Genomic DNA, 26529 nt, shown 5'->3' with positions numbered 1-26529 from the left:
TGCCCAGTGGCTAGGCTAATTGATGACTGCTATAGAATTGCCTAAGTGAGGAACTCTTGTCATTAGCAAGAGATGGGTTGCCTTGGCCTACAACTAGGAAACCTTTGAAATCCTGCATCTAAATTACCATTCCTTTGACTGCTGTTAGTGATGCTAATTAGCTGTGTTAATTGGATGTTTTGATATTTGAAGAGCAAAGCAATCCAACTTCTTCTTCCAGAAAGCCAAAATTATTAATGAACTTGGCAGCAGCCTTGGCTCCCTTTCCACAGTGGGCACAGCCAAAGATTTCGGGGTAGGGGAAAGGGTTGTTTGAAGGAAGTATGTTGCCTGTTCCTGGAGAGAGGGAAAGTCTGGGTAGCTGGCTGTGGAGCTTTCCAGTGGTGAAATCACACAGTGGGACAGAAGAGTCTCAGATCTGGAGACCAGAGACCAGCCTAAGGGATGTGGCTCTGCTCTACCATTACCTGCCATGAGCCCGAGGAGCCACGCTTAAAGCTCTGCATCCTCATGCCTAGCACAGGGCTGGCACACAGTTAGAATTAGAGTGAGTGAATAACCAACAAGAGCATTGATTTTGGAGTCAGATTCAGATTCCAGTTCAACCACTTTCTAGCTTGATAATCTGAGCAAAAGTTACTTTACCTCTCTGGGTCTCAAATTTCCTTCGGGCCACAATTAGTGAACAGTTTTGATAAATATAATTTTCTCCAACTTGCTATATTTTCATTGATGCTTTATCATTCCATCGTAAATAGTACCTTGTACCCTGTCTGTCTAACCTGGCTTTTGATCTTGCTTGGATTATAAAAGCAATGAGATTAAAGCTAAACTAAAAATAGGAACAGTATTCTGTGGGAACACAGAGAACAGAGCAATTGAAGCAACTAATTCAGCCTTGAGGAATCTGGGAAGACTTCCTAAATAGGGCAGATTTTGAGCTGGGTCTGCAAGGGGGATTATGTATTCACCAAGAGGATAAACAGGAGTGGGAAGAAGAGGAAGGCATTCCACAAGGGCCTGAGAGCCCAGAGCTGTGGATGAGCCCCTCACTGCTCTGATAGAAGAGGCGTGAATGATCTCTTAGAGTATTATTTAAAGGAGAAAAATGCCCTATTATCAAGGGCAGAAACAGGCATCTAGGAAAGGGAAAGTTGGGTATAGTGGAGGAGACTTGACATCTTACTCACCATTGGAAGGAACTTTCTTAGGAAGCCAAGCCCACAGCTTGCAGTCTGGTTAATTGACTTCTGGGATGTTTCGAACACCTTGAGGAGAGGCACAACTTGGATAGATTGATTATGCATTTCAAGGACCCAGAATAAAGATTAATGAGTGATTACTATATCTTAAAAGTGTTGGTAGAGCTAATCTAATGTAACCTCACAAGACCCACTGATATTCCAGCCCAGATGTCCTTGCCTGGGCAGCCCATTGCCATTATCAAATATTTAAGGACAACCTATCATGGCCCAAGGCCACATGTATAGAAAGGCGAGTCAGACCAGCTGTTGTGCTCAAGGACTTGTCTGAACCTGAGCATCTCAAGACACAGACCCAGTCAGATACCTCAGAACCACGGTGACCACCATACATTGGCTCAAGGTGTTGATGGAATGAGTGAGTGAAGGAACTTGAGAAGACAGAGAAGAAAAGGCACCCATTATATCTTATGTCACAAAGTATAACACTGTAGGTGTCATGAAAGAGGAATGGAGTTCAGAGGAGAAGAGAGTGCTCCAATAACTAATTTTTAAAACACCTTGAAGGAGGTGATGATGTCTAGGCCAAGCCTTGAAGGATGACCAATGACCAGGGCTGAGACCAAGGCAGAGGGAGAGTGTGAGCAAAGGCACAGGCTCTGTGAGCAGCTCTCCAGCAAATGTCCACTCAGTGTCCATTGTGAGGGGCAATTGGAATACTGAGCTGCCCTCCCAGAATTTACAGTCCCAGAGAGGAAAGAGGTGGGAAGGAGGAGTGAGTGTGTGTGTGTGTGTGTGTGTGTGTGTGTGTGTGTGTGTTGATGGTAGATGAGGAGGACAGTGATAGAGTATTAGGGGAGGGGTCTTGAGGAAAGAGATTATCAAATTGGTTTGTCTGGGTCCAGAATATTCAGGATCTAAAATCTCAGATCACGTTAGGCCTTTATTCTCTACCAGCTATAAAAGGTGTTTGATGTGGAAGGAAAGATAACTAGCACTTACTTAGCTCCTGCTACTTACCAATGAAAAGTGCTTTACTACAATATTCTTATTTAATCTTCTGAACCACTTTGAAGTAAGTCTGTATATCTGTGTTTTACAAATGAGGAGGCCAAGTGTAAGCAGCTGTTTAGTGGTGGCATCTTTGTGACTCGAAAGTCCTTGATTTTTCAAAAATACTACACCATGCTGACCAGACAGCACACACATTCTATATCCTCTCCTTCTGTCCTAGTTGATTGGGGGTGGGGGTCAGGGGAATATGTGTGCATGAGAACACACTTGCATACATGTGCCTGTTTGCATTGGCCCGCATACAGGTACCAACTGGGGGCTGAGGGAAATTCTGATTACTTCCGTCCAATTAATGCTCTGTTCATTCTTGCTGTCTCCTTGTGATTAGAATTAATTGCTGCTGATTACACTGTATGGAAGAGAAAGGACGGTCATCAGCAGTTCCGCTTGGGGGATAAAAACATTATAATGCAAAACAAAATTGGTTTCTGAGGACTTGAATTAAGAAATTCTCTCTGTTGGAGAAAGATTAGGCATTCTGTAACCAAAATCAATATTCTATGACCCTATGCAGGCAGAAGGACAATCTGTCCCTGTTTTGGTCCACAGTAACGATAAAAAGAAGTGAGGTGATATATTTATTTGGAAAACTGGTTGTATATAGAAACTGCCCATGTGATTTTGCAAATCTCTTCCTCATCTGGAAAACTAAGAGGTTTGATGAGGTAAACTCCAGAGTCTTATATTAGTCAAAAGTCATCTGGTTGCAAATGACAGAAAACCCAATTCAAACTGACTAAAAAGGGGAGTTAATTAGCTCACATAACTTTAGAATTCAAAGGAATATTGGTGTTAGGCATGCCTGGATTAAGAGAATCAAACTGTGTGATCAGGATTTGGTCTCTAGCTGCTTCCTGAGTGTTGGCTCCATTCTCCCAGAGGTTCTCTCCCACCATGGAAGCAAAATGGCTGCCAGCAGCTCCTGGTAAATGTCCCATCCTCTCAGTTTTAAGAGCGATTCCCTCTCTCACAAGAAGATAGAATTGCGTCTCATTGAGCTTATGTCATACCTGATTAACCCCTGTGGCAAAGTAAATTCAGCATTCTGAGTGGGCAGGAGAGGGGCGACTCTGTTCCCACCCAGAGTCTGGGTGGGGTCAGGTCCTCCTGAGCCACAGGGACTGAGACTGAATGTTCAATATGGAAAACCAGGGTGCTGTGAAAAGGGAATAGATTAAGAGCAGGAAAACAAAACAGATGTCCACTCGTGGTACCCTCCTGCCTGGATATTTTATGATTCTCTAACCACTGATACACTGTCAAGTTCAGCCTAGAAAATATGAAGGTCAGCAAAGTGCAGGGAGTACCTGAAATTAGGAGGTATGGTTAATGGGAAAAGAGAAGCTAAGTATCTATTTTGGAGCATCTATTTTATGTTAGGACCCATACTGGCCACTTTCACATTCATTGTCCTTCAATTTTCATAAAACTCTAGTGAGTAGGTATTCTTATTCCCACTTTACAGATAAGGAAATTGAAGATTAGGGGTTGGACTACTTGTCTAAGGTTTATTTACTTATTTATTTGCTTAGTCTTTCCACGAACATTTTTGATGGAGTTGTATTAGGCTGTGGGGAAACAAGGATGGGGAAGGTGCCAGCCCTGCCCTCGAGGGGCTCCCAAGCTAATGAAGAGAGCGGCAAAGAGCAGTGGAGAGTATGTGTGTAAGGGGTACAGACCCGGTCTGGTGGGGTCAGCTCAGGTCTGGCATCTAACTCTGGCTCCTGGGCCATGCTCCTTTTTGTCCCCTCAAGGTCCTAGTCCAAGGCCCTCTGCTCTGCCAAGGTGGGGCATTGTTCCCAGACTCTGTGGTTCAGGAGGAACTTGTGTCCCTGGAGGCCTAGCAGTGCTCAGCTGGCTTGACCCTCTAGCTGTGACTGACTAGTTGTCACAGGAACCTGACCCTATTACCCCTGGATCACGTGCATGAGACTAGAGGGTCATTGTTCCCTCCACAAAACCTTTTCATTTCTGCATCCAGGCAAGAGCAGCATGTTTGGCCTCATGTAGGCTCCTTGGAAATGCCTATCAGATGATGAGATTCAGGGCCTCCTCCTCCTCTTCATCAGACAGTCCCTCTTCCAGGTCCCTAGTTCTGCACTTGGGAAGGAGGCAGTCAGGCAGACGGCAGATAGGCAGCTGGCCCATCCAAGGTGTGGGAGAGTGAGGATGGAAAAGAAAAGTTCCAGAGAAAATATATTCTACCCCAAAGATTGGATAAATGTGCTAGTCCCGTGGGATGTTTAGGCCAGCTTCTTACCCACTCTGTGAGTGGGAGCACTTGAGCTTTGCCTGACATCAAACCAAGGTGTCCCCCAAAGAGCATTAGATACAAGGAAATGACAATAACTAGACATTACAATGGAGTTTCATTGTAGAAATTATAGGAGTCACTTAGCTCAACTGTGCAGCAAAATATAATGAGGCAACGCTACCCTGTTTCCCCAAAAATAAGACCTAGCCGGACCATCAGCTCTAATACGTCTTTTGGAGCAAAAATTAATAAAAGACCTGGTATTATATTATATTATATTATATTAAACCCTGTCTTATATAAAATAAGACTGGGTCTTATATTAATTTTTGTTCCAAAAGATGCATTAGAGCTGATGGTCCAGTTAGGTCTTATTTTCAGGGAAACACAGTATTACTAAGAAGAATGCCATGGAAGGTACTCGAGAGAACACAGAGCTTCCTGGCGTCTGGAGCCGCATTCAGGCTTCATATCCAGGACCAGTGGTGATACCACTACCAGGTTCGCCAAGACAGAAACCTGGTCTGCTATCCTTGATGCGTTTCCTAATCCACTTCTGCCAGCACCCCACATTCAACCCAGAAGTCACATCAGTTTTACTTGACAAATATTTCTTTTCTTTTCTTTTTTTTTTGACAAATATTTCTGATTCTATCCCTTCCTCTCTACTCCACTGTTAGCATTCTAGCTCAGGCCTTCACCACCCTCCCTGGACCAGAAGTGTCCTCCCTGTCTCCAGTCCTGGTCCCTTCCAAACTATCCTCCTCTGGGGCCACAGGACTGATAGCCTTAAAGCCAAACCTGACATTCTCTCTCCCTCCCTTAGCACCCTGCCATGGCTCCTCCTTTCCTGCCTGCAGGAAAGTTCCTGCTTGTTACATCACACAGGTGCCCATGACGTGTCTGTGTATTTCTCATGCTTCCTTCTTTATCTTGTAGAAGATATACCAACCACTCCAAGGGAGGCATCGCCATGCCTCAGCATGCTTGCACGAGCTTCTGCCCTTATGCAGGGATGCCTTTCCCTGCCATCATCTTCGTTCACCTGGCCAATTTCTACTTCTTCAAGTGCCTCGGATTTCAGTCTTACTCTGCATGTGTTCATTTACTTGTTGCCTATCTTCCCTACTGTGATGGGAGCTCCATCAGAATAGAGACCTTGTTGTGTTGTGTACAGTTGTGTCTCAGCATCTAGAAAAATACCTGGTACCTAGTATATGAGCATTTTCAATTGTTTGTTGACTAAATGGTTTAATGAAGACTCATCTCAAAAGAAGAGACCCCCTCCCCCAATTCAGCTCAGGTGTTACCTCCCCTAAGAAATCTTCTAGGGTCCCTCCAATGTTAAATCTTCCTTTCGGTGCCCCCACTTCCCTTACTTCCCTCTGCCACAGCAGTCATTGCCCTGCATTGCAATTTTTATGTCCATGGCTTCTCTAAGGGCTGCTCAGGGGCAGGGACTCACTTCTCATCTTTGAATCCACAGCAACTGACCCAAAGCCTTACACAGCAGATAATAAATATTAAATAAATGAGCAAATTCATTTTAAGGAAGTTAACATAATAATTATAGCACAAGAATATATAAAAAGCCATAGGCCTCAGACTTGGACAGACTTGAGTTTGAGTCCTATCCTCCAATTGCTGGTGAATGACATTAGACAAGGGACTTCTCTGAACCTTGGTTTTCTAATCTGTAACGTGGGGGTAATAAAATCTACCTTGATTGTGCATAATAAATGAAACTAGCCTGGTGCCTAGAAGATAGTAAGGGTTCATAAACATCAATTCTATCTCCTGGATTTCAAGTTCAAGACAACAGTTAAAATGAAACTAGCTCAAGGGCAGGAAAGAAAGTCATAAAGTCTTAGAGCCAAGAGGACCTTAAAGATTGGAATTTAAGCCCAACATCATACCTTTCCTAGGGATGGGATTGTTTCTGTTTTGCTTGAGAGGGAACAAGAATGTCCCAAAATGAGGCTTCAATGCAAGGAGGTAGCCAAGAATGAGGTATTATAATGGAGTTTCTCCATAGTTAGGGCCGTCCCTTAGCGAAATTCAAGTCCAGAAGGAGGTCAGTGACCTGCCCCAGGTCATACAGCAACTGGGTGAAAAGCTGATGCTCAAACATGGATCTCTTGACTCACAGGCTATTGCTCATTCCATTAACCCAGGTAAGTGTCTCAGATTCAGGTCTAATCAGGAGCAAAGACACAGGGACAGGGAAGTGGGCTTTTCTGAAAGGCCCAGAAAGTCCCAGGCACCAGCTGAGCTTTGCAGTCCCCTCCTAAGAACGATCTTTGCTGAGCTGTTCTCATGACCTCTTCAGCAGAGCAGTCACCAGACTGTGACGTCCTCAAGTTACGTTAACACAGATGAATTTGGATACCTTCTACATTGTGTTCATTTCATTCCAAGTCAAGCCTGATGTCAGTCCCCAGCACACGATTCTCACTAATCCCAGAGGAGTCAGGATATAAAAAGCGAATGAGTCAGGTAATAAGAAGAAGGAATATTACCTGAAAGGTGATGATAAACTCAAGTGTCACCCACCATCCACACACCTAGCACAGATTTTTAATGTGTGGGATGATGTAGATTCCTTTGAAAATTGTAGAAAAGTATTGATATTCTCCCCAGAAAAATTCACATAGGCATATAAAATTTTGCCTGTAAGATCAAAGGGGTCAGGAACCCCCTAATGGCCCCAGGTAGGTATTCCTGATCTAGAGACTGAGAGGTTTCAAAACATCAGCAAGTCACCCCCTTCTCCCAAGTTTACAGACTGGAAAACTGCCATCTGTAGGAGACTTAGCCTCACTCAGGCCACATGTCGCCCAGAACCAGAGCTGAGGCCAGAAGCCAGGAACGTTTAGAGCTCCTCTGGCTTATCACACCTCTCTTCACTCTCCCCTCCCCACCCGCCTCACGATGCTGCTGCACCAATATTTACTTTGGTTTTTGGTCTTGTTTTATATTGTGCATCAATTGAAGCTTCTGAAAATATTTATGAGACAAGTGGGGGCTCAGCATCTATCAGAGAAACAGAGCTTGCTCTCGGGCCGAGCCTCATTGAAGTCTCAGCAATTGCTGAGCGGGGCCCAGCTGGGAAGGCACAGCAGATTTTGAGAGCCGATTTCCAGAGCTGTAGTCACCATCAGTGAGAAAAGGAAAGCACTGCTGGGAAGTTGCCGGTGCCTGGAGTGGAAAAGGAGGGGAAGTGAGGGGGCCACAGAGCAAGCGGTAGTGTGGGAGCTGGAGGGAGAGATTGACTTCCCTTCCTCCCGAGTGAGAAGTGGGTCTGAGACAGGCAGATGGGTTATAAATACAAGCAGTCCAGGGCAAATAGGGAAGGGAGAGGCATCTGAGAGGCTGAGGTGTGCTGGAGATGGAGCGAGGCTGTTCTTCCTGCCAAAGTGATGGGGAGAGGGGGTAGAAAACCATCCTATGAAGTCCGTACAGCCTGTGAGGGCAGATTCCTTTGCCTCTCCCCGGCCCCCAAGGATCCATTCAGGGATTACTTTTCCCAGCTCGGAAGACTGAGGCCCTCTCAGTTAAGCTCTTACCCACCTCTCCTGTTTCACCTGCGACCTTCTACGAGATGTCATGCATCCTCTAGAGCACTGGTTCTCACCCAGGGGTGAATCATCCACCCCCCTCCCAGGGAATGTTTGACAATGTCTGAGGACCTTTTTGATTGTCACATGAGGTGGGTGGCTCTGCTGGCATTGTGCTGGCATCTAGTAGAAGGGTGCAGGGATGCAGCTAAACATCCTTACAATACACAGGACAGCGCCTTACACAGAATCATTTAGCCCGAAACGTCCGTAGAGCCTGGACTATCAGCAGCTTAAAGGCAGGGCCACCCGTTTTGGTTACTCTATATACCCAGTGTATATACTCTGTATACCTATCACATAGCCCAACACATATGAGGTACTTGATAAGTGTCTGCTGAATTAATAAATGAATAACAAATAATGAGTGACAACAACCTGCCCAGTGTGGTCTGAAGTCCAAAAATCCCCCAAGGTCATCCCATCCAGACTCAGCCACATTATACCTGAGGTTAGATTTCCTTCTGTGCCAGCCCAGCCAGCCTCGAGCCTGATTTCTCTTCCAAATAGCCCATCAGAGTGGTAGGCACCACCTTCGTGCCTGATAAGGCTGGCCCTCATATGTGTGTCTGGAAATGATATCCCCTGCTCCTGGGAAACACTTCTCCTATGGAAAACCAGAGAAGGAGTGAGAATTAGAACTAGAGGTCATCTAGGTCAACCTCTGCCAATTTACAGGAGGGGGAACTGAGGCACACAGCATGGAAGTGACCCGCAAGATTTTATCCCTGAGCATCCAGGAAACAGGATTGTACAAACAATCTCTTCATCTCTCCCTCCCTTTGTCTCTCTGTTGTTCTTTTCCTCTCTCCCTCCCTTATCTTGTTTTTTGGTTTGTTTGTTTTCTCCTTGCCTCTGTTAATCATCTTAACATGTGATAAATGGTGCTGGAAATAAGCTTGAACATGACACAGCCTTGTCCTTGGAGAGGTCATGTTTAGTTGGAAATGACAGGTTCATAAATAATAATGATAAAAAGAGCTACTGCACACCCGCATTGTGCTAGGTGCTCTGGATGTGTAATTTCTAATCAACACGATAATCTGCTGAGGTAGATAGCATTACCCATTTGAGACATGAAAAAGCTGAGGCTCAGCGAAGGTAAGTAGCTTTCTCAGAGTCACACAGCTAAATTGTGTAGGAGCCAAGATTAAAACCCATGCTTTTCAGACTTTAAACCCCACATTCTAAATAGATGCAGAACAGGATACAGTGTCCGGGGACAAGGCTTAGACTGGCTTATGGAAAGCCGTGAATGCCAGATTTAAGAGTTTAGTTCTTACCCTGCAGGTGACATGGAGTCAATGTAGGGTTTTAGTCCATTGAAACTGATTTCAGATTTCTGGCCTCAGAGCTGTAGAGAATAAATTATCTGTTGTATTAAGCCACCAAGTTTGTGGTAATTTGTTACAGTGACAGTAGGAAAATAATATAAAGCCTCATAGTTTTTACCAAACTTTAATTCTTTCTTGAATGATTTGGTCACCGTCCCCACCATTCATGTGTATTGTATGCAGTCATCTCTACTTGCTCTTCAGAGCTACAATTTCACGTATCAGAGAGGAGGTCTCCCTCCCTGTCAGTCTGTCTCTTCCTTCCTTCTGTCTGTCCTCTCTGCCTTTCTGCTGTTTCTGTCTATTTCAGCTTGCTGCCGCTCGTTTCCTGTTTCTCCTCTTATGCCTGTGTTTCTCTGCTTTTTTAAATTGTCTTTCTGTGTCATCCTCTGCCTTTCTCTCCCCCTCCCCTTCGTCTATATTTGTGTTTTTCACTTTCTGATTCGCTCCCTTTTTTATTCACTTCCTATTTTTTGTATCTGCCCCTCACTCCATTTCTCTCCAGTTTTCAAGTTTGAGTTTCTCTCAGCCCTTCCCATGATTTTTCTTTCCTTATCTTTCTGCTCCATCCTGATCAGTTTCCCTTTGTATCTTCCTGTCTACATCTCTTTCTCTTTTTGTTTCTGCCTCTGCCTATCTTCCTTCATCTCTTTGTCCCTCCTGCTGTCTCTTTCTCTCTCTCTCTCTTCCATCCCCCCTCTCTCTCGCCTCCTTACTTTGGGGGTACCTCAGGACTTGCCTGAATTTGGAAAGGACTCTGCAATTACATCTGCTGCCTCCACACCACACTTGAGAAGGATTCATCTGTTTAGTCATGCACCTGTCCAACACCGTGGGAGGATGCGTGAGGGAGGCAGAGACAAAAGATATTTCATTGTCGCATTGTTCTTCCGGCTTCACCTAGAGGCTCCTGGACCGGTGCCTCTTAATAATCCAACAGTGCTGTCAGCCTCACCAAAGAGAAATCACTTTTCCTTGGCCTGCCCCTCTGCAGAATTAATCGGTCCCCTGTAACGAGGATCATCTGTCGCTGGCATGGGCAGGAGTGTGAGCAGAGAAAGAATTCTAGGTGGGGGTTTCCAAACAGGGAACAGGTAGTACTTAAATATTTTTCTATGGCAGCAGGGTGATAGCAAGGAAAGACATTTCTGAGGACAGGACTGTCTGCTTTTCTCTTCATTGTATCCCAGCTCTTATGCCCAGCATAGTCTGGCATATAGAAGGCACTGAATGAGTGAATGAATGAATGAATGAATGAGTGAATGAGTGAATGAGTGAATGGGCTTCAATCCTCCCTGTACCAATACTTGATGTGTCTCATTGGACAAGTCACTTTCAATTTCTCATCTGCAAAGTAGTAATCAGACCTGTCCACGGCACCACTGTGGGGAGAGCGGACGTGAAATAGGGTATGTGATGAGTGGGGCCAGACCTCAGCTCCCTGCAGGGCAAGCAGGTCAGGGGAGCTTATTCTTGGAAGAGCTGCAGGGAATGAAAAGTGTGGAGACGGCTTCAGAGATGAGGGCCTATGAGGGAAGGGGTGGGATGTAAAAAGGAGGCCCCAGGCCAGGTAGGAGGATGTGTGTGTGAGACATGTCCTGCTCTGTGCGGTAGGGAGGACCTTCCATCAGGAAGCTGCCATGTGCTGAAGGCGGTCTTCCTGACGCCCACCAGGGACAACTCATCCCCAATGCTGCCCAGGATGCTGAGTGGTGGGATTGCGCTGGAGCTAGCAAGAGCCCAGCTAATGAAACGACCGGTCAGGGTTCATGGTTCAGATGAGGAGGGTCCGCTCACCCTCGGTACCAGCCGCTCCCTCGCCTCCTCCCACTCCACTGGCGCCCCACCTTTTCAATGAGCCCGCTTCTGACCACTCTGCTTAATGCTGCAATCTGCTCCCTGCCCCACCCCCCGCACTCTCCTGACCCTGTTCTTTACTTATCACTTTCTGGTATTCTCGATAGTTTATGAATGAGTTAGGTTGACAGTTTGTCTCCTATAGCGAGAATATAAATTCCATGACGATAAGGATCTGTGTCAGTTTTGCTCACTGTATCAAGTGCCTAAAATAACCCGACACATAGTAGGTTCTCAGTAAATACTTGTTGAATGAAAGAATGGGGGTGGGATTTTTCATAAGCTTATTGTATCGAGGTCTTTACTTGAACATGCAATGTTCCTGCTGGAAAGGACTTGAGACTATACATTTTACCCACAGAGAAGTCAGGCCCAGAGAAGGGAAATAGCCAAGGTCACATGGCAAGTTACTGATGGAAACCAGGCTGATCTCTTGAGTCCCACTGATGTGCTCATTCAGTGTACCAGATCCGAGGCTCTGAGACTGGAGAATGGAGGGGCCAGCAGTCACTGCACTTTCCTAGAGACCTTGGGATATTCCGAGAATGAGCATTTTCTGAGAGCAGGGGGCACAAGGTGGGGATCAGAGCAGAATGGACCATATCATATAGTCAGCAAGAATATGTGATGTGAATAATCCCAAAGAGTTGGGAAACCATTTCCTATTTACATTGTTTTCCTATTTCTGATCTTTTCTGTTTCCGATTTCAGGACCTGGATGCTTAACATCTCATAAGCATCTTGACGTCAAACTTAACTCCTGTTCTCTCTCGCTTGAACCTGTCCCACCAGCCCCCAGTGTGCTACATTCCAGGTTATGGCACCGCATCCACCCAGGTGCTAAATAGGCAGGAATCATCCTTCATTCCTTCCTCTCCTTCAGGCCCTGCATCCAATCTGTCAGCAGGTCCTTGCATTCGTCCCCAAAACGTGTTTTTCCATCTCTGCTGCCTCTGTCCTGATCCAGGCCCCCTCATCTTTCTCCTGGACCGTTGCAGTGGTCTCCCGGAGGACCTACTTGCTTCCACTCTAGTTTCTCATTTTAAGCACAGCAGTGACCTTTTAAAAATATGAATCAGACCATTTTATTTTCCTGCTTAAAATGCTTTAGTTGCTCCCCATCCACTTAGAAAATCCAGACTCTTTCAGGGAGCCCGGAATAAGGCTCCCCGTGCCTTAGCCCTTGCCTGCCTCGCCACGGGAACCCTCTTTCAGTCCCTCTCCCCCACCAGGACCCTTCCCACACGCCGCCCTTCCTCCTTCATAGATGCTGCTGTACCCACTGTCCTCTCTCAGTTCACAGGTCCTCTCCCGAGAGAGGCCTGCCCACACCCCTATCTAAAACAGCACCCACATTGCCCTCAGCTATGGACCCAGTGCATTTCCTTCATAGCACTATTACAATGGCAATTATGTATTTATTTGAGTGGTTTTTTTTTTATTTGTTATCTGTCTCCAATTCTAGACATAGGAACCACTGTTCTGGTTGTTTTTTCTGTTTGTTTGTTTTATTTTGTTGGTTTGTTTCTTTACCACAAAATACCCTGAGCCTTTCAGAGAGCCTGAACATAGTAGGTGATCAATAAATATACTGAGTGAATGAATGATATATACAACCATAGATATTCACTGGTTTTTATTGCCTACAGGACAGAAGCTTAAATTCCTTAATTTGGCGTTCAAAGCCTTCACTGCTGTGTCTCCAGCCTACCTACTATTGCAACCTCACCTTTAACCATACACTTCAGCTACAGGAGCCCTTGGGCCTTTCTCTGTCTCATTTCCGGCCCAGGATCATTTGCCCCCACCCCACTCTGTGCTTCTACTGACACTCGTCTCTCTTCCTCCCCCATTTCCAATCCATCTTTGTCCTTCAAATCTTGGTCCCACTTCCATGAGCCCTTTCACAATTCCTCCACTTGGAATTAAATCTCCTTCTACATGTCCATAAAATTTAGTGTTTAAATTTATGATCACATTCAGGAGAGGAGGAAACATAGGCATGGTGTGAAAAAACACTCATGATTCATATGATAACCTCTATCACTTTCAAGCCACGGGACTCTGGTCAATGAGGTAAACTCTCCTTTTTCAGTTTCCTCCTCTGTAAAATATGTGTAGGATTGTGCGTTCACCTTGCAGGGTATTGTAAGGATTGGTGATAGTAACTACACAGCACAGCGTCCAAAGTAAGCTCAAAAAACACAAAAACAGTAGTTGCTTTTGTGAAGATGACAGTGCAACAGCCTGCTGGGTAATGTAGTCAATTGGGTCGTGGTAGTTTCCTCCTCTAGACTGTACACTGTGTTTGTCTGACTCTTCTTTATCTGACCCCAATCACCCCGTCACCTCGTGTAGCAGTATATATACATGGGAGGGACCCAACAAATGTTCGAATGACCAAATGAGAATGAGCAGTAAGTGTGCCAACCCTCGTTACCTATTGAAGGGTCCCATGAAGTAGGAAGCTGGGGCTACTGACACCCGCCCTTTAGTTCACAGCAGCTCTGGGTGGAAGTCGCCGAATCAGTCTGAGTTTCAGACAATCCCCGCAGACCCCTCCTGCTTCACTGACTCCGGGGTCTTTTCCTGCCGTCTGCAGGTTTGATCAGCGAGCTACAGAAGAATCTGAGAAGGCTGATGTTTTTAACTTACAGACCATCCTGAGATGTTCGTTGGGGGTGGCAATGAATTATTGGCTTCGCCCCAATCTTTTTCTTTCTCAATTCTGCAAATATTGGAAAGGGTCCTGGCCAAGAGAGTTATTGCCTTCTCCTTGCCTGGACCTTAAATCTTTGTTCAAAGACAGCTTGTTTTAATTGAAAGTGTTCAAGCAGTCTCTCCCCATCTCCCACCCACATCTTGTTTCTTGACTCAAACAGGGTCATTCCAGTAAATAACCTCGAGTGAGGCCCTAAGGATTTGAGGACTATGTAATATGGTTGGAGAGGGATAAAGAAAGAGGGTTGTCCCAAACAACTCCCACCTTCAAAACACTGTCTTTTAAACAAAGCTAAGCAAAGCTTGTTTAAAATGATCAACACCTCACAGTGGGACGTTTTACGGGAACAGCCCAACTCCTTTCCCTGGTAGAGATCAGGAATATTGATTAACAAGCATGTCTTCTCTCATGGCTTCAAGCCTACCTGTCAATGCAGGTTGGGAAGGAAGGGTTCGGGCTTCCCTTTTCCCCATCCACTTATTTATTCAGTCAACACGCGTATGTTAGTCAGTTGCACACTTCGTCACATCCCTGTGAGGCAGGCGTTATTGTTCTCATTTATAGATGAGAAAAACAAGGCTCAGAGAGATGGAATCGCTTATGCCAGGTCACACAGTGCTGTAGCTCTCTGTTGCTACAGAACAAATCTCCCCTAAACTTAGTATGTAAAACAATAGCTATTCTCTCATGCTTTCTGTGGGTCAGAAATTTGGGAAGGGCTCAGCCGAGTGGTTCTAGCTCGGAGTCTTTGATGCAGTTACAGTCAGACAACTGCTCGAGCCGGAACAATAGAGTGCTGGAGATGCTGTGGGCTCGCCGGGGATCTCTCTGTTATAGTCTCTCCATGTAGTCGCAGGGCCTCTCCCTGCAACCTCTACCCCCCCACCCCCACCCCCGCCCAGTTAGCTACTTTGGGCTTCCTCACAGCATGGGGGCCTCAGACTGTTTGCATGGAGGTTCAGGACCCCAGCTGGAGTCGTCCAGCAAGCAAGCTGCAAATTACATCCCCTTTTCTGACCTCTCCTCAGAAGTCCCACAGTGTCACTTCTGCCATTCTTTTGGTTATAAGTGAGTCACAAGCCCACCCAGATTCACGGATGGGGACATAAACCACACCTCTCAGTGGCAGGAGTGTCAAGGTCATATCACAGAATAACGTGTGAGATGGAAGCTATTCTCGCAGACATCTTTGGAAAATACAATCTGTCATACACAGCATATGGCAGAGCCAGGATTTGGATTAGATACATGTGATTCCAAAGCTCCTGCTGCAACTTTTCAGCTCAGTCCACAGGGATCTCTCCTTTCCTATGAGCCCCTAAAGCTCTTAGTGTTGGCATACACAATCATGATTTGGTCTCCTCGAGCTGGCTAGAGCCTGGCTAGGTTAAAGCAGCCAGCTGCCTCTGCAGGCCCTGGCAGTGAGACTGCCTCCTGGGTCTGCCGGTCAGAGAGGCCATGCCCAGTGCCAGCTTGTGAACTTTTTAAAGAAGGAGACAGAGAAGGTCAGTCATATCCAGAGGAAGAAAGCAGGTGGCAGCCTCAGAGCACAGCGAGCCTGAGGCACATCGCACTGTCATAAACAACTTGTCTGGTGTTTTTCCTTCTCCCACCAGGCACTGGCCTGGGATGACTCATCCTTTGACAGAAAAGGTGCCTTCAAGTTGGGAAACAGCCCAGGGTTGCGGAACGCTCACAGTTCTGGAGTCAGACATTCCTGAATTGGGGTTCTGACTACTGTTGCCAGTTATATGGCCTTGGACAAGTTCCTTAACCTTCCAAAGCAAAAGGGAAATAAAACTGCCTCCCTCAATGGGTTGTTTTGAAGGTTAAAATGCACATCTAAACGGAGTACCCAGTGCAGTGCCAGGGACATAGCAGGTACTCCATAAATGCTAGTTTCCATGGCCTGTGTCATGCCCAACCCCACCTTAGGGACTTTTCAAGACAGTGGTAAGAACTCACTTGACAGTTCCTCAAATGCTAGACCAGCTCCATGACCCTGGATGGATGGAGTGGTGGCTGAAACTTATCCTGTGAAGCGACAACCACACTGAGGTTTCTAGAGGCTGAGAAGGAGTCGGCCCTGTTAGGCATGGCAGCATGGAAAGTGGCCCGGGAAGGTGGGCATGGTATGGGAAAGGCCTGGAGGCAAAAGCTCAGTGTCACTGGAGTGTGAAGGGCAAGGGGTGAAAGGGGGACGCAGGCAGTCGTGCGGCAGAGTCTCATTAGGACAGAGTGACAGTAATCCAGGGGAAAGGTGGCCCAGGCCTTTTCTAGGAGGATAACAGGGGCTAGAGAGAAGTGGACAAACTCAAGAGATAGAAGGTCTCGTGGACAGGAACTGGTGACAGCCTGGATATCCAGTGCTGAGGTGTATGAGATACGTGATACGTGCTTTGAATGAAGTCAGTTCAGAAGCCATGGAAGTGTGGGGCCCGGGGAGAGAATATCATGGAAGGCTTTGCTAAAGTGATGTCACCTAAATGGAGACTTGATGGGTATAAATTAGCCAAGGGAAGCAGGGCGGGACTTGAGACAGAGGCCATAGCGCATATGAAAGCCCAGAGATGTGAGTTACAGTGCACAGAGCACATACTCTGTGTTATTGACTAGATGATTGTTGTGCTCATTCATACGAAGGTGTTAATGGTCCATATGGTCCCCAGAGAGCTTGTACTTTAATAGGTCGTGCATCCATCCCCTAAAGATTCCTTATTGGTAGATTTCAAGGTGGAATGGGGACACTACTTAAGGTAAGAGGGTCTAACCGAAGTAGATGGCTGATTCCTGAAGGCCAAGCAGGGCCTGGGCTACATACAGGAAAGGGTCTCTTGCTCCTGGGTCCTGCTTCTCTGCCTCCGCCCTGAACCGCCTGGAGCCAGACCACGGGAATCCAGTGATTCCCAAAGGGACACAGTATATTGTAAAAAGCTATGAACACAGGCTTTGAGGTAAGACTACTTAGACCCATATCCTGGCTCCTCTCCCTCCCAGCTTGGTGACGTTAGGCAAATTATAAAACTTCTCTGCACCTGTTTCCTCATCTGTAAATGAGGAAAATAATAGTATCTCCCATTTAAGGTTTCGTGAGAATTTTAAAAGACAGTATGTATAACAAGCTTAGAATAGTGAGTGGTGTGACTATTTTTATTACTGTTACTTGTATTACTCGTCCTCTTTTCACTCTGTCTCAGTCTTTTTTCCAAAGTTGCTCCTTAACACGCATACTTACAGATATGAAGCTGGGGCGGAACGTGGCAAGAACGTTTTTGGATTATTACCGGCTGAACCCCCTGATTGAGAAAGCGGCGGTTCCCACGCCGAGGCTGCGGTAAGTGGCAGAGCAGAGTGGGCTGGAGTCCTGCCTCACTGGTTTCATGTTCAGGGGTGACTTCCCTGAGACCCTCTCTGGCCCTCAGTTTCCCATCTGTGGCACGGGAAAGCAATCCCGGCCCTGCCACAGAGAGTGTAGGAGGCAGAAGAGCTTCACAGCGTATTCCCTGAGTATGTGGTGTCATCATGGGCTCAGACAGGGATACGTAGCCACACGTCTGGGTCTACCATGGGGTCCACAAGGATGGGGGCTGCTGGGGAACCAAGTCCAGTCATTGTTCTACGTGAGTTTGGGTGTTTCCATATGTTACTTCATCTGCCAGCTCATCCTCTAGGATTTCTATATCATCCAGGCTCATAGGCTCTCTGATCCTTCCATTTCTTCCTCTGTAAAGAGGGCACGATGCTGCTCATTTGGAAGATTATTATGAGATGAGCGTTCAAAGACCTTGCACAGCACCAGACATAGATATTTCCCCTCGGTGCAGGGCAGTCCCCTGCCCTCAAGACGGGAAGGTTCAGGCCTGGGCAACACACACCCCTGAGAGGTTTCACCTCGGCTCCTCTGCTGGAGCCAACGTCTTGGGCCAGTGAAGAGAGAAGCTCAGGAGATGATTATCCTTTCCGAGGGCTGGACCAGGGCCCAAAGTCCTGGGCATCCCCATGCCTGCTGGCGGTGAATCCAGGAGCATCTGGGCAGGGACATCCCATGGCACCGGGTTACACTGCCCCTGCCCTGCTTCTTGGCCTTGTTTTCTACCCCCATAGTGGTCCAGCCTCCTTGAAGGACATGAAGATGTCGAACTCACTGCTCCTAATAGACCAGTCTTCTCACTGACCTTGACCATGTACTGTGCTGCCTTTGGGCCTTTGCACCTTCCTCCCTGATGCGCCTTCCTCCCTCCCGTTATTAACAAAAAACTATATTAATCACTATTATTTGAGTGAAGTAATTGTTGTACATGATCTTATTTATTTATTCCTTGTAAATATTATATGCCCTATATTACAAGTGAGAAGAAGGGAACTTAGAAAGAAGACAATTGCCTGAGGTCAAAGAGTTTTCTGTCAGAGCCAGGACTTGACCCTCGGATTCTATGATTCCAAAGCGGAACTGAAATCCAGCTAAGTTCCACCTGGGCAGTGTGGGTCCACATTCTTTCCCAGGCTCATGCTAGTTGTGGGGTCTTAGGCAAGATTCTTGGCCTCTTGAAACCTTTATCTTCTTGTCTTTAAAGTGGAGGTGATAACAACAACCTCCAAAGACGGTTTCAAAGATTCAATACAAGCTTGGCACAGTGCCTGGCAGCCAGTAGGTGCTCAATAAATGCTTTCATCTCTGGTTTCTGGGTTGCAGTCCCAGATGTCCAACGAGCTCATCACCATCTAAGGGAAGCCCCTGGACTTCTCCGGTTGGGCTGGATGATGTCTCAGGTCTCACAACTCCACGCAGAGCCTGCGTGACCATGTGCTCTGACTCATACTTTGTCTCACATTGTTCACCAGTCATGCGGGGTCTTTGTGCCCCCAATTCTGGTGGAGTAGAAACTCCTTCAGAAGTGTCATGCTTATGCTTATTTCTTCTCTGCTTCCGCTGTGCCTAGACTGTCCTGAGCATGCATTCGTGTATATGTTCTATGAATTCCTTCATTCACTTAGGGAAACATCACTTTGTGCCAGGGCCCTGGGGGAAGGAAGGAGCTGGAATGAATAAATGACGAAGGCCTGACCCTGCCTTTGAGGAGCTCACCTCTAGAGGAAAGTGCTCCATTTATTCTTAGAAGTCATTCTTGATTGGTTCAAGTTCTTAAAAATTTAAAGCTTTATAAAGCTCCAAAGAATTCTTAGAATCTCATTTGCAAGTTAATTTGGGGATTGTCTCTGTCAGGTCTCCTGTCAGCCAGAATAAAAGGATCTTGATCATTGACCACATTTTCCTGCACGTTGCATTGTCACAGACCAACGGAATGGAGCTGACACTGAGGGGACATCTGCAACCACTGAGGGCCCCTCTTCATGACACTGATGAGGGGCTGGTCAGATGCAGGACTGGAGCCCGTGCCTCACGACCCCCGGCCGGCTGTTCTCAGCATCAGTTAGTGAAGAGTTCTTTGAGATGGGGGAAGCAGGACCCTGACATTGGACCTAACCGATGCAGGGGAATTTTCAGTGCCCTGATTTCACCTGTTCATGGAACCCCTTGTCCTGAGCTTTGAAGCCCTCATTAGAAAATGGCAGGAGGGCTCATTCCTCAAAGTTCACAGCCTTGAGGATTTGAGGTAAACCCACCCTTAAGTTAAGAAAAACAGAATTCACTCCCTCTCCATCCCCACACCTCTGCCTCATCCAACGACGAATACCACTTAGCTCTCAATTAGTCAGAAACTCTTTTAAAATGAATTCCTAGGAGGATAGAAGGCTCTGATTTGGGATTGAAATATTTCCCTTTTCTTGTATCATTTTCCACCCAAGCATCAAATAGCGTAAGTGAAAGAGCAGCTCTAGTTTTAAAGGAAAATTACATGTTTTGACTCAAAATTCATCTTTGTTTTCTCTCACCTCTGTGGATAATTATAATATGTCGGTTTATAGTCTCGTGCTGGCGGGGGCCTGTCAGCATCCCTGGGTGCCGGGCCACCCTTCAGAGAAGGTCCCTGGGGAGGGGCAGCAATGTGGACCTGAGAGCACAGGCTCAGGGACACAGCGTTGATGACCAATCTTGAGATCCCACACTTATCTGGACCACAGTGACACAGTCACAGGGCTAAAGCTCAAAATGCCCCATCAAGATAGATAAAAATGAAGACAGGAAACATGAACAGGGCAGGTGAGCTTTGGGGAGAAGACAGAACATGAGTGTGAAGGGCTGGCTGGTCTCTGAGTATGGGATGGGCTCAGGCTGAGCGACAGGCTGAAAGGACTGGTTCCACGGTGGGGTTTTGATGTGCATGTCTGTGTGTGGTTTTCTGGGGGTTTTGTTGTTGTTTTGTGTATGTGTGTGTCGGCGGGTGTCATCAGCTACTCAACACACTGGAGACCACCATGTGCCAGGCCCTGTACTGGGTGCTTGGGGACACATAGATAGCCCCTGCCCATCAGAAGCCAAATTTACAGAGGAGAAAGGCATGTACGTAGGCAAAGATAACAAACAATATGGAAGAGTGTATAAAAGTGCTTAGCTACGTATCAGAGTATACCCTCTCTCCAATACCTACCATGGCTCCCTATTACCCTCAGGATAATGTTCCCATTCATCTTCTTGCTAATTCAAAACCCTGCTATACACTTGAAACTTCCTTTACTGCCTCCTAGCACAGCCTTTCCTCTTGTGAACACCATCTTCACCCCACCTGCTTTCTACCACCTCACGCTCAGTACTTCAAAGTGAGCGAGTCAGCTAGTTTCAAGCCTCCCTCCATGTCTTTCTTTGTCCTTTTCCCTCCTTTGCAATCTTCTCCCTTTTTGTTGTCAGATGATGAACTCCTACTTATCTTTCAAAGCCCAGTCCAAACACCACATCTCTGTTTCTGTGTCCCTGTTCTCTACCTGAGATACAGCTATTTTCTCTCTGCTGGATTCCTGACTGCATTTCGCACACACCTGCAAAATGTCTTGGAGTGCGTTGTCACGGCCTCTGTGCAGGTCTGGCTTCTCCACTAGACAGGTTGCTCCTTGAGGTTGCTCTTAGTCACTTTTGTGTGTTTTGTATACAGTGCAGGAGCTGGCATGGAGTAAGTCCTAAATAAGCCCTGAGTTACGTATGAATTACACAACGATAGAACTGAAAAAGCTCTTAAGAGTTATCTACTGTAACCCCTTCGTGCTATAGGAAAGAAAAGTGAGGCCCAGTTGGAAATTACTCTCCCACACCATCTGGAAAGCATTTGGGGCCAGCAAGAGTATCCAAGAGGGCTTCAGGGAGGAAGTGACGTTTGAACTTGATTTTAAAGGACATTTGGAATTGAAATGGATGAAGTAGAAGGGGACAGAAGAGATTCCCTGTTGGGGGATAGGGTGTGGAAGGTGGGAAACAGGACCTAAAAAGAGGCATTCTAAGGTAATGCCAAGACCTGGATGTTTAGAGCCACAGAGATGGTAAATATAAGACTAAAAGTGTATTTCTGTTCATCAAGCATTCCTCAAGCACCTACTCCATACCAGGACTGTTGTGCTATGTTCGGGAATTATAGAGAAAAATCGAACAACTCGAACTCATATTCTTTTGAGAGAAACAGACGGACAAAGAACTACCTAGACAGTGGTGTGCTCAGGCCTGAGGCACAAAGTGCTTCAGAAACCTCAAGAGAGACATGTTTTCTGGAAAGTCATCTTCCCAAAAGAGGTGAGTCTGGCGAGGTAGGGGAAGGCATTATACAAAGAGAAACAGCCTCTGCAGGGACCCGGAAGTATGCGATGTGGGTCTGGTCTCTCTCTGGGCCCCCATCTTTAGTTACAGAGGCTCTTTGCCTCTATAATGACCCCACCAGTCATTCTGCACATTCACACCCCTCCCTGGCCACTGCACACCCTATCCCCATGTCACCACCTACCTCAGGCTGTCCCACCTGTGACCATACCTCTACTACCATAAAAACACCCATCTTATTTCCCATACTCCTTTGGATGTTAAGAACCACACCCCTCAATGACGTATGAGTGGCACCTGTGATTTGCAAAGCACTTCCCCCAATCCCCATACACAAGGGCCTATGAGGCAGGAAGGATGTGGTACCTTGGATGTGCTCCAGGCTGTCGATGGGTCCTGAGGTCTAGCTATACCACGCCCATGGTAGACAGGCTGCCATGTTAGCAAGGTCCTTCAGGGAGTGTGCAATTTCTACCAGTGAGGCTTCCTGCTGGGGAGATATTATGAAGCAAAGTGTCTGTTTTATGTGCTGCCTCTTATTCTGTCTTTATTCGTGACTCATCAACAATGAAGGAAAATGGATACTCCAAGGTCAGAGTATGATGGGCTACAACAAGTCATTTCTTCAATCCTAATTCAAACAGCCCAAGAGAGTCCCATATTTATGGCATTTACCATTTCCTGCATTGTAGTTCTTTATCATTCTGTGTAGTTACGTTGCACAACTGTCTCCTCTTCTGTATGCAGCCTGTGAACAGCATCAATGTCTGACTCATTTTTGTCACCTCCAGAGACTGTTGGACCACACCTAGCTGCCAGCACCGTGCCTTTGTGAGTTGCAGAAGGCAAGGGAAGACACTAGGTGCATTTACTCCTAGTGTCTCATTTACCTCACAACACCCCTGCAAGATTGGAATGTTTTATCCCCACTTTACAAATGAAGCTCAGAGAAGTTAAATAACTTGCCCAAAGTCACACGTCTCTTATATAGCTGACCTGGGAATTCAGTTGAGTTCTTTTTGGCTCTAAAGCCCACTCGTTCCACTGCAAATACACCTTAGTCCACTGCATGAATTAATGGCACATCAACTAATCAGTCACAACATAACAAACAAACAAGTCCCTTTGTGAAGGAAAAATGCAAAAAATGTGGTCCCTGCCTGCAAGGAGCTCATAACCTAGGGTATGAGGAAACAAGACAGTTTCCTCAGACAATTACAATTCCTCAGACAATTACTAAAGAGTAGCGTTAAGGGTTTTGCACTGGGTGCTGGGTGCTAAGACACAGCGATGACCCAGACACATCTCTGCCTTCCAAGAGCCCCCAAGCTTGTGGGGAAGACAGGCCCATCATGCAATGCCATAGTTAAGCTACACTGAGGAATATAAAGGGAACTCTGGAGCCCAGATGGTTGTGAAAGGAATGAGGTCCTAAGCTCTTCCAAGCTATAGCTCTTCTGTGTGTCCATCTGTATCCCATTGTGAATGGATAGAATGAGTTAGAATCAAGGTAGGAACATGGAAGAGTTCAGCTGCAGGACAGTTAAGTTTTCTCCAGAACCAGAATGATAAAATATATCCATCCATCCACCTAATAGTCATTCATTGAGCCATGGTGCTTGCTTTGAGCCAGGTCCTGGTTTCCCAAGAGAAGACAAGGCCACTGTTCTAGGAGGTCACAGTCCAGTGGGGGAGATAGACATGCACACGTGATCTCAATATAGTGTGTATATGTGCTGTCTTTCTTCTCTCTTTCTGTTATCTCCCCCTTTGCAGGAAAGAAAAACCCCTTCCCTACAAGTACCCACTCCTGAGGGGCCCGGCCAGCAACTACCCCAACGGCAAAGGGAACAAGAAGAGCTCAGTGAACCACAAAGACCCTTCAAACTCTTTTTAAGGACGTGGAGTCCAGGGAGGGCTTGTGGAAGCAGGAGCATGCGTTTTCTGCTGGGGCATGAAATTAATCACCCTTCTAGTTTCCAAGATAAAGGTTGTGGGATAATGAATAAGCTAGCAAAGGGGAAGAGAAAAAAGTGAGAAATTTCATCATCAATTTTCCCCTTTACCAATGGAAAATCAATTGTAAGCCTTCAGCTTAAGGCTCAGGAACAAAATAGGAGATTCAAACCAGGCGAGTACAGATGCTCTTTCCCACCACATACACATCCTCACGGGAAGAGGAAAACCTACACATCCTTTTTGAGAAATTTGACACATCTCAGGTAAACGCTTTCAAGCCCCTTTACCTTTTTAAGTTGCCTGGTTACTACAGATGGTTACCTTTTAAAATAAGCTGTGGCTGTTTACAGTTTTGAAAAACCGCGTCCGTATTTGCTGATTCAGAGCAACAACAACACATACAATCCAAGACAAATGTACTGTGGGGAACAATGGGACAGAATTTTTGAAATCACAGTGGTCTTAGATATTTTGGTCACTTTATGTCTGAGCTGCACGCTGCCTGACTCCCAAACCCCAGCTCTCAGAAAACTGTTCTAAGAGCTATTTCCCAATGACCCAGGTAGTTTAAATGAGATTTCAGCTCCAAAGACAAAAAGTATCGGTCATTCATTCCAAAAGGACTATCATGGTTAATATCTCCAGATCCTGGTGTTATGAGTCAAGCCTGGCCACTGAAGAGGTGGGCATTTATACCTGCTGTGGGGAAAGACTGGTTGTCAGGTAAGGGAGATGCAGAAGACAAAAGGGTGCACTCTGAGTCAGGGGGGGATGATAAACTAAAACAACAGCAGTAGCAATTCCCAAGGTGGGGCAAGCTTATTATTGTGCATTTTTCTAAAGAGTAAAGTGCCTTTGTATGATGAATGGGTCCAGGAGAGTCTGCTCTCTTCCTGTCTGTGAGGCGGCAGGCTGAGTCACCATGACAGCCTGCTAATTAAAATGACCTCCCGGAAATGAGGATTAGGAGCTAGGGAGAGGTAGGGAGGCTCAAGGGAGACAGGACCTTTAGCACAAAGCTCCCGTTAAGCATTTTTTTGCTTTGGGTTGGAGATTTTCTAAGTTTGTTGCAAAACTCAAGAGCAAAGCTTATTCTCCCTTTGCTTATTGGTTTTCAGAAATTATAACAAAGAACCATATGCTAGCTGGCTACAAATGTTGTGTTGTATATACAGCTTCTCCTCTGGGTTCTTGTTGCCCAGATTAACACAAATAAAGTGGTTTCTGCTGCTCTTCTGTTTCTGTGAGCATTCTTGGCACTCCTTCAAGAACCAAGCAGCCAACCCAAATTTGGTGTAGCCATCACTTTGCTGTCAGGGACTGTATCATAAAGATAAGGAAGAACTGTCAAGACTTGACTTTCCAGGAGATCCCATGTCAACGTCCTGGGGAGTTTTAATTGACTGAAACCAGCTTAACATGGGCCAAAACTGTGACATGCCTTTCAGAAATGATAACATTTCCTGAGACGGCATAAATAGAGGCAGATTGCATAAAACAAGAAAGATGATAGTCCAGATCTATTTTTCTCTGGTTAGACTGCTTCTATATGTTGTCACTATATTTAAGCCCCACTTTAAAAAAAAAAAAAAACTGCTTTGATTGATTGGATCACAAGCCTCACAAGCAGCAAGTATGCTAGTGGTTTGCAGGCAAAGACTTGGAGGTAGGCAACTCTGGGTTCTAATTCTGCAACTGAACCCTGATTCTGTTTCTTAATGTCTGTGTTATGTTGGGCAAGTGATTTAACCTCTCTGAATCTTAGTTTTCTCACTGGTAACATGGTAATGGTAATATCTACCCCATTATAGTAGTTATGTGGGTTTAACAGATTTAGGTATGGGAAATGCCAGCCAAGGTGCTCAATAAATGGTAACTATGTTATTGGGAATATGGCCAGAATGGGGAGGTGTCTGAAAATCATTTTCCATTAGGAATGGATGAGGAGACTGGAACTGTTTGTCCCTGAGATGAAAAATAAGGTGAGTAGGGATAGGAAAGCAAGGTCACAATCTCTACAAAGTTAGAAGGATATCGTGGATATTCCTTTTTTTTTTCTGTCCCAAGGAAGCACACTTGTTCTGTGCTGTCAAAGGTAAGAACCAAATCGATGCAGGTATTCTCAGAGGTAATACAGATTTCAGCTCAAAAACAAGGAAGACTTTCTAGTGAATCGAGTGGCTAACGATTGGATGGGCTCCCTTGGAAACAGTGAGCTCCCTACCAGCAGAGGTATTCAAACAGTCTTAATGAACATCTGTCATGGAGGAAATGGGGGGTTCCTTCTCTAGAAGGAGGCTGGGGACTCTGTGGCATAACCTCCTAGTCTCTAAATCTGGAGAGAAATGACATGAGACAGGAGGTTACGTTCTTGTATCAGGGAATGGAGTGTACAATATAAAAAGCATACTTTAACGCTAAACAGTGACATTAAATGTCTCTAAATTACAGCATATGGATCCTGGTAACATTTAGCATTCTTTAAGAGAGAAAAATACATGGCCATAAGCCGACTGTGAGACGTTTTTGCAGTAGGACTGACTGCTTACATTGGCAGAGCAGAGAGGAAAGGTCTAGCCAAGAGACGAGGGGTTGCCAGTGGACCTCCTTGTGTCCTTGGCTCAGCGACTCACTAGCTTTCTTGGACCAGGTTCTCCCCACCCGTGGTCTCAAGTTAGAGGGGAAGGGTTTCAGCACTGAGATGGAGGACAGCAGCAGCCCAGACGGTGAACCAGCCAGAAGCTACTCACTCACTTAACCCCAGCAGGGGGCGCTCTAAGCTCTCTTCTCATCTGCCACTTTCTTCTC

At 46.1% G+C, this 26529-nt stretch overlaps 1 protein-coding gene across 6 annotated transcripts in view; it reads left to right on the top strand.

Annotated features, from left to right (window-relative positions):
- The window catches only part of AGBL4 (AGBL carboxypeptidase 4), a 1081794-nt gene that overhangs the window by 1047529 nt on the left and 7736 nt on the right, over positions 1–26529 (top strand). For 3 of the 6 annotated variants that reach the window (XM_088791131.1, XM_088791128.1, XM_074334697.2), the window contains 3 exons: positions 17298–17394; positions 21530–21738; positions 23539–24953. In XM_088791131.1, coding sequence (XP_088647257.1) covers positions 17298–17394; positions 21530–21738; positions 23539–23576 — 344 coding nt within the window. In that variant the 3' untranslated portion in view covers positions 23577–24953. Of the gene's footprint in view, positions 1–17297; positions 17395–21529; positions 21739–23538; positions 24954–26529 lie in introns of those variants that run through there. The other 3 variants (XM_088791129.1, XM_074334698.2, XM_088791130.1) reach the window with 2 other exon arrangements.

This window comes from Rhinolophus sinicus, chromosome 14, assembly GCF_057876585.1.
Source record: "Rhinolophus sinicus isolate RSI-liver-muscle chromosome 14, RSI-T2T, whole genome shotgun sequence".
In the NCBI taxonomy this organism is placed as follows: domain Eukaryota; kingdom Metazoa; phylum Chordata; class Mammalia; order Chiroptera; family Rhinolophidae; genus Rhinolophus; species Rhinolophus sinicus.
This window is presented reverse-complemented; position numbering and strand designations above follow the sequence as displayed.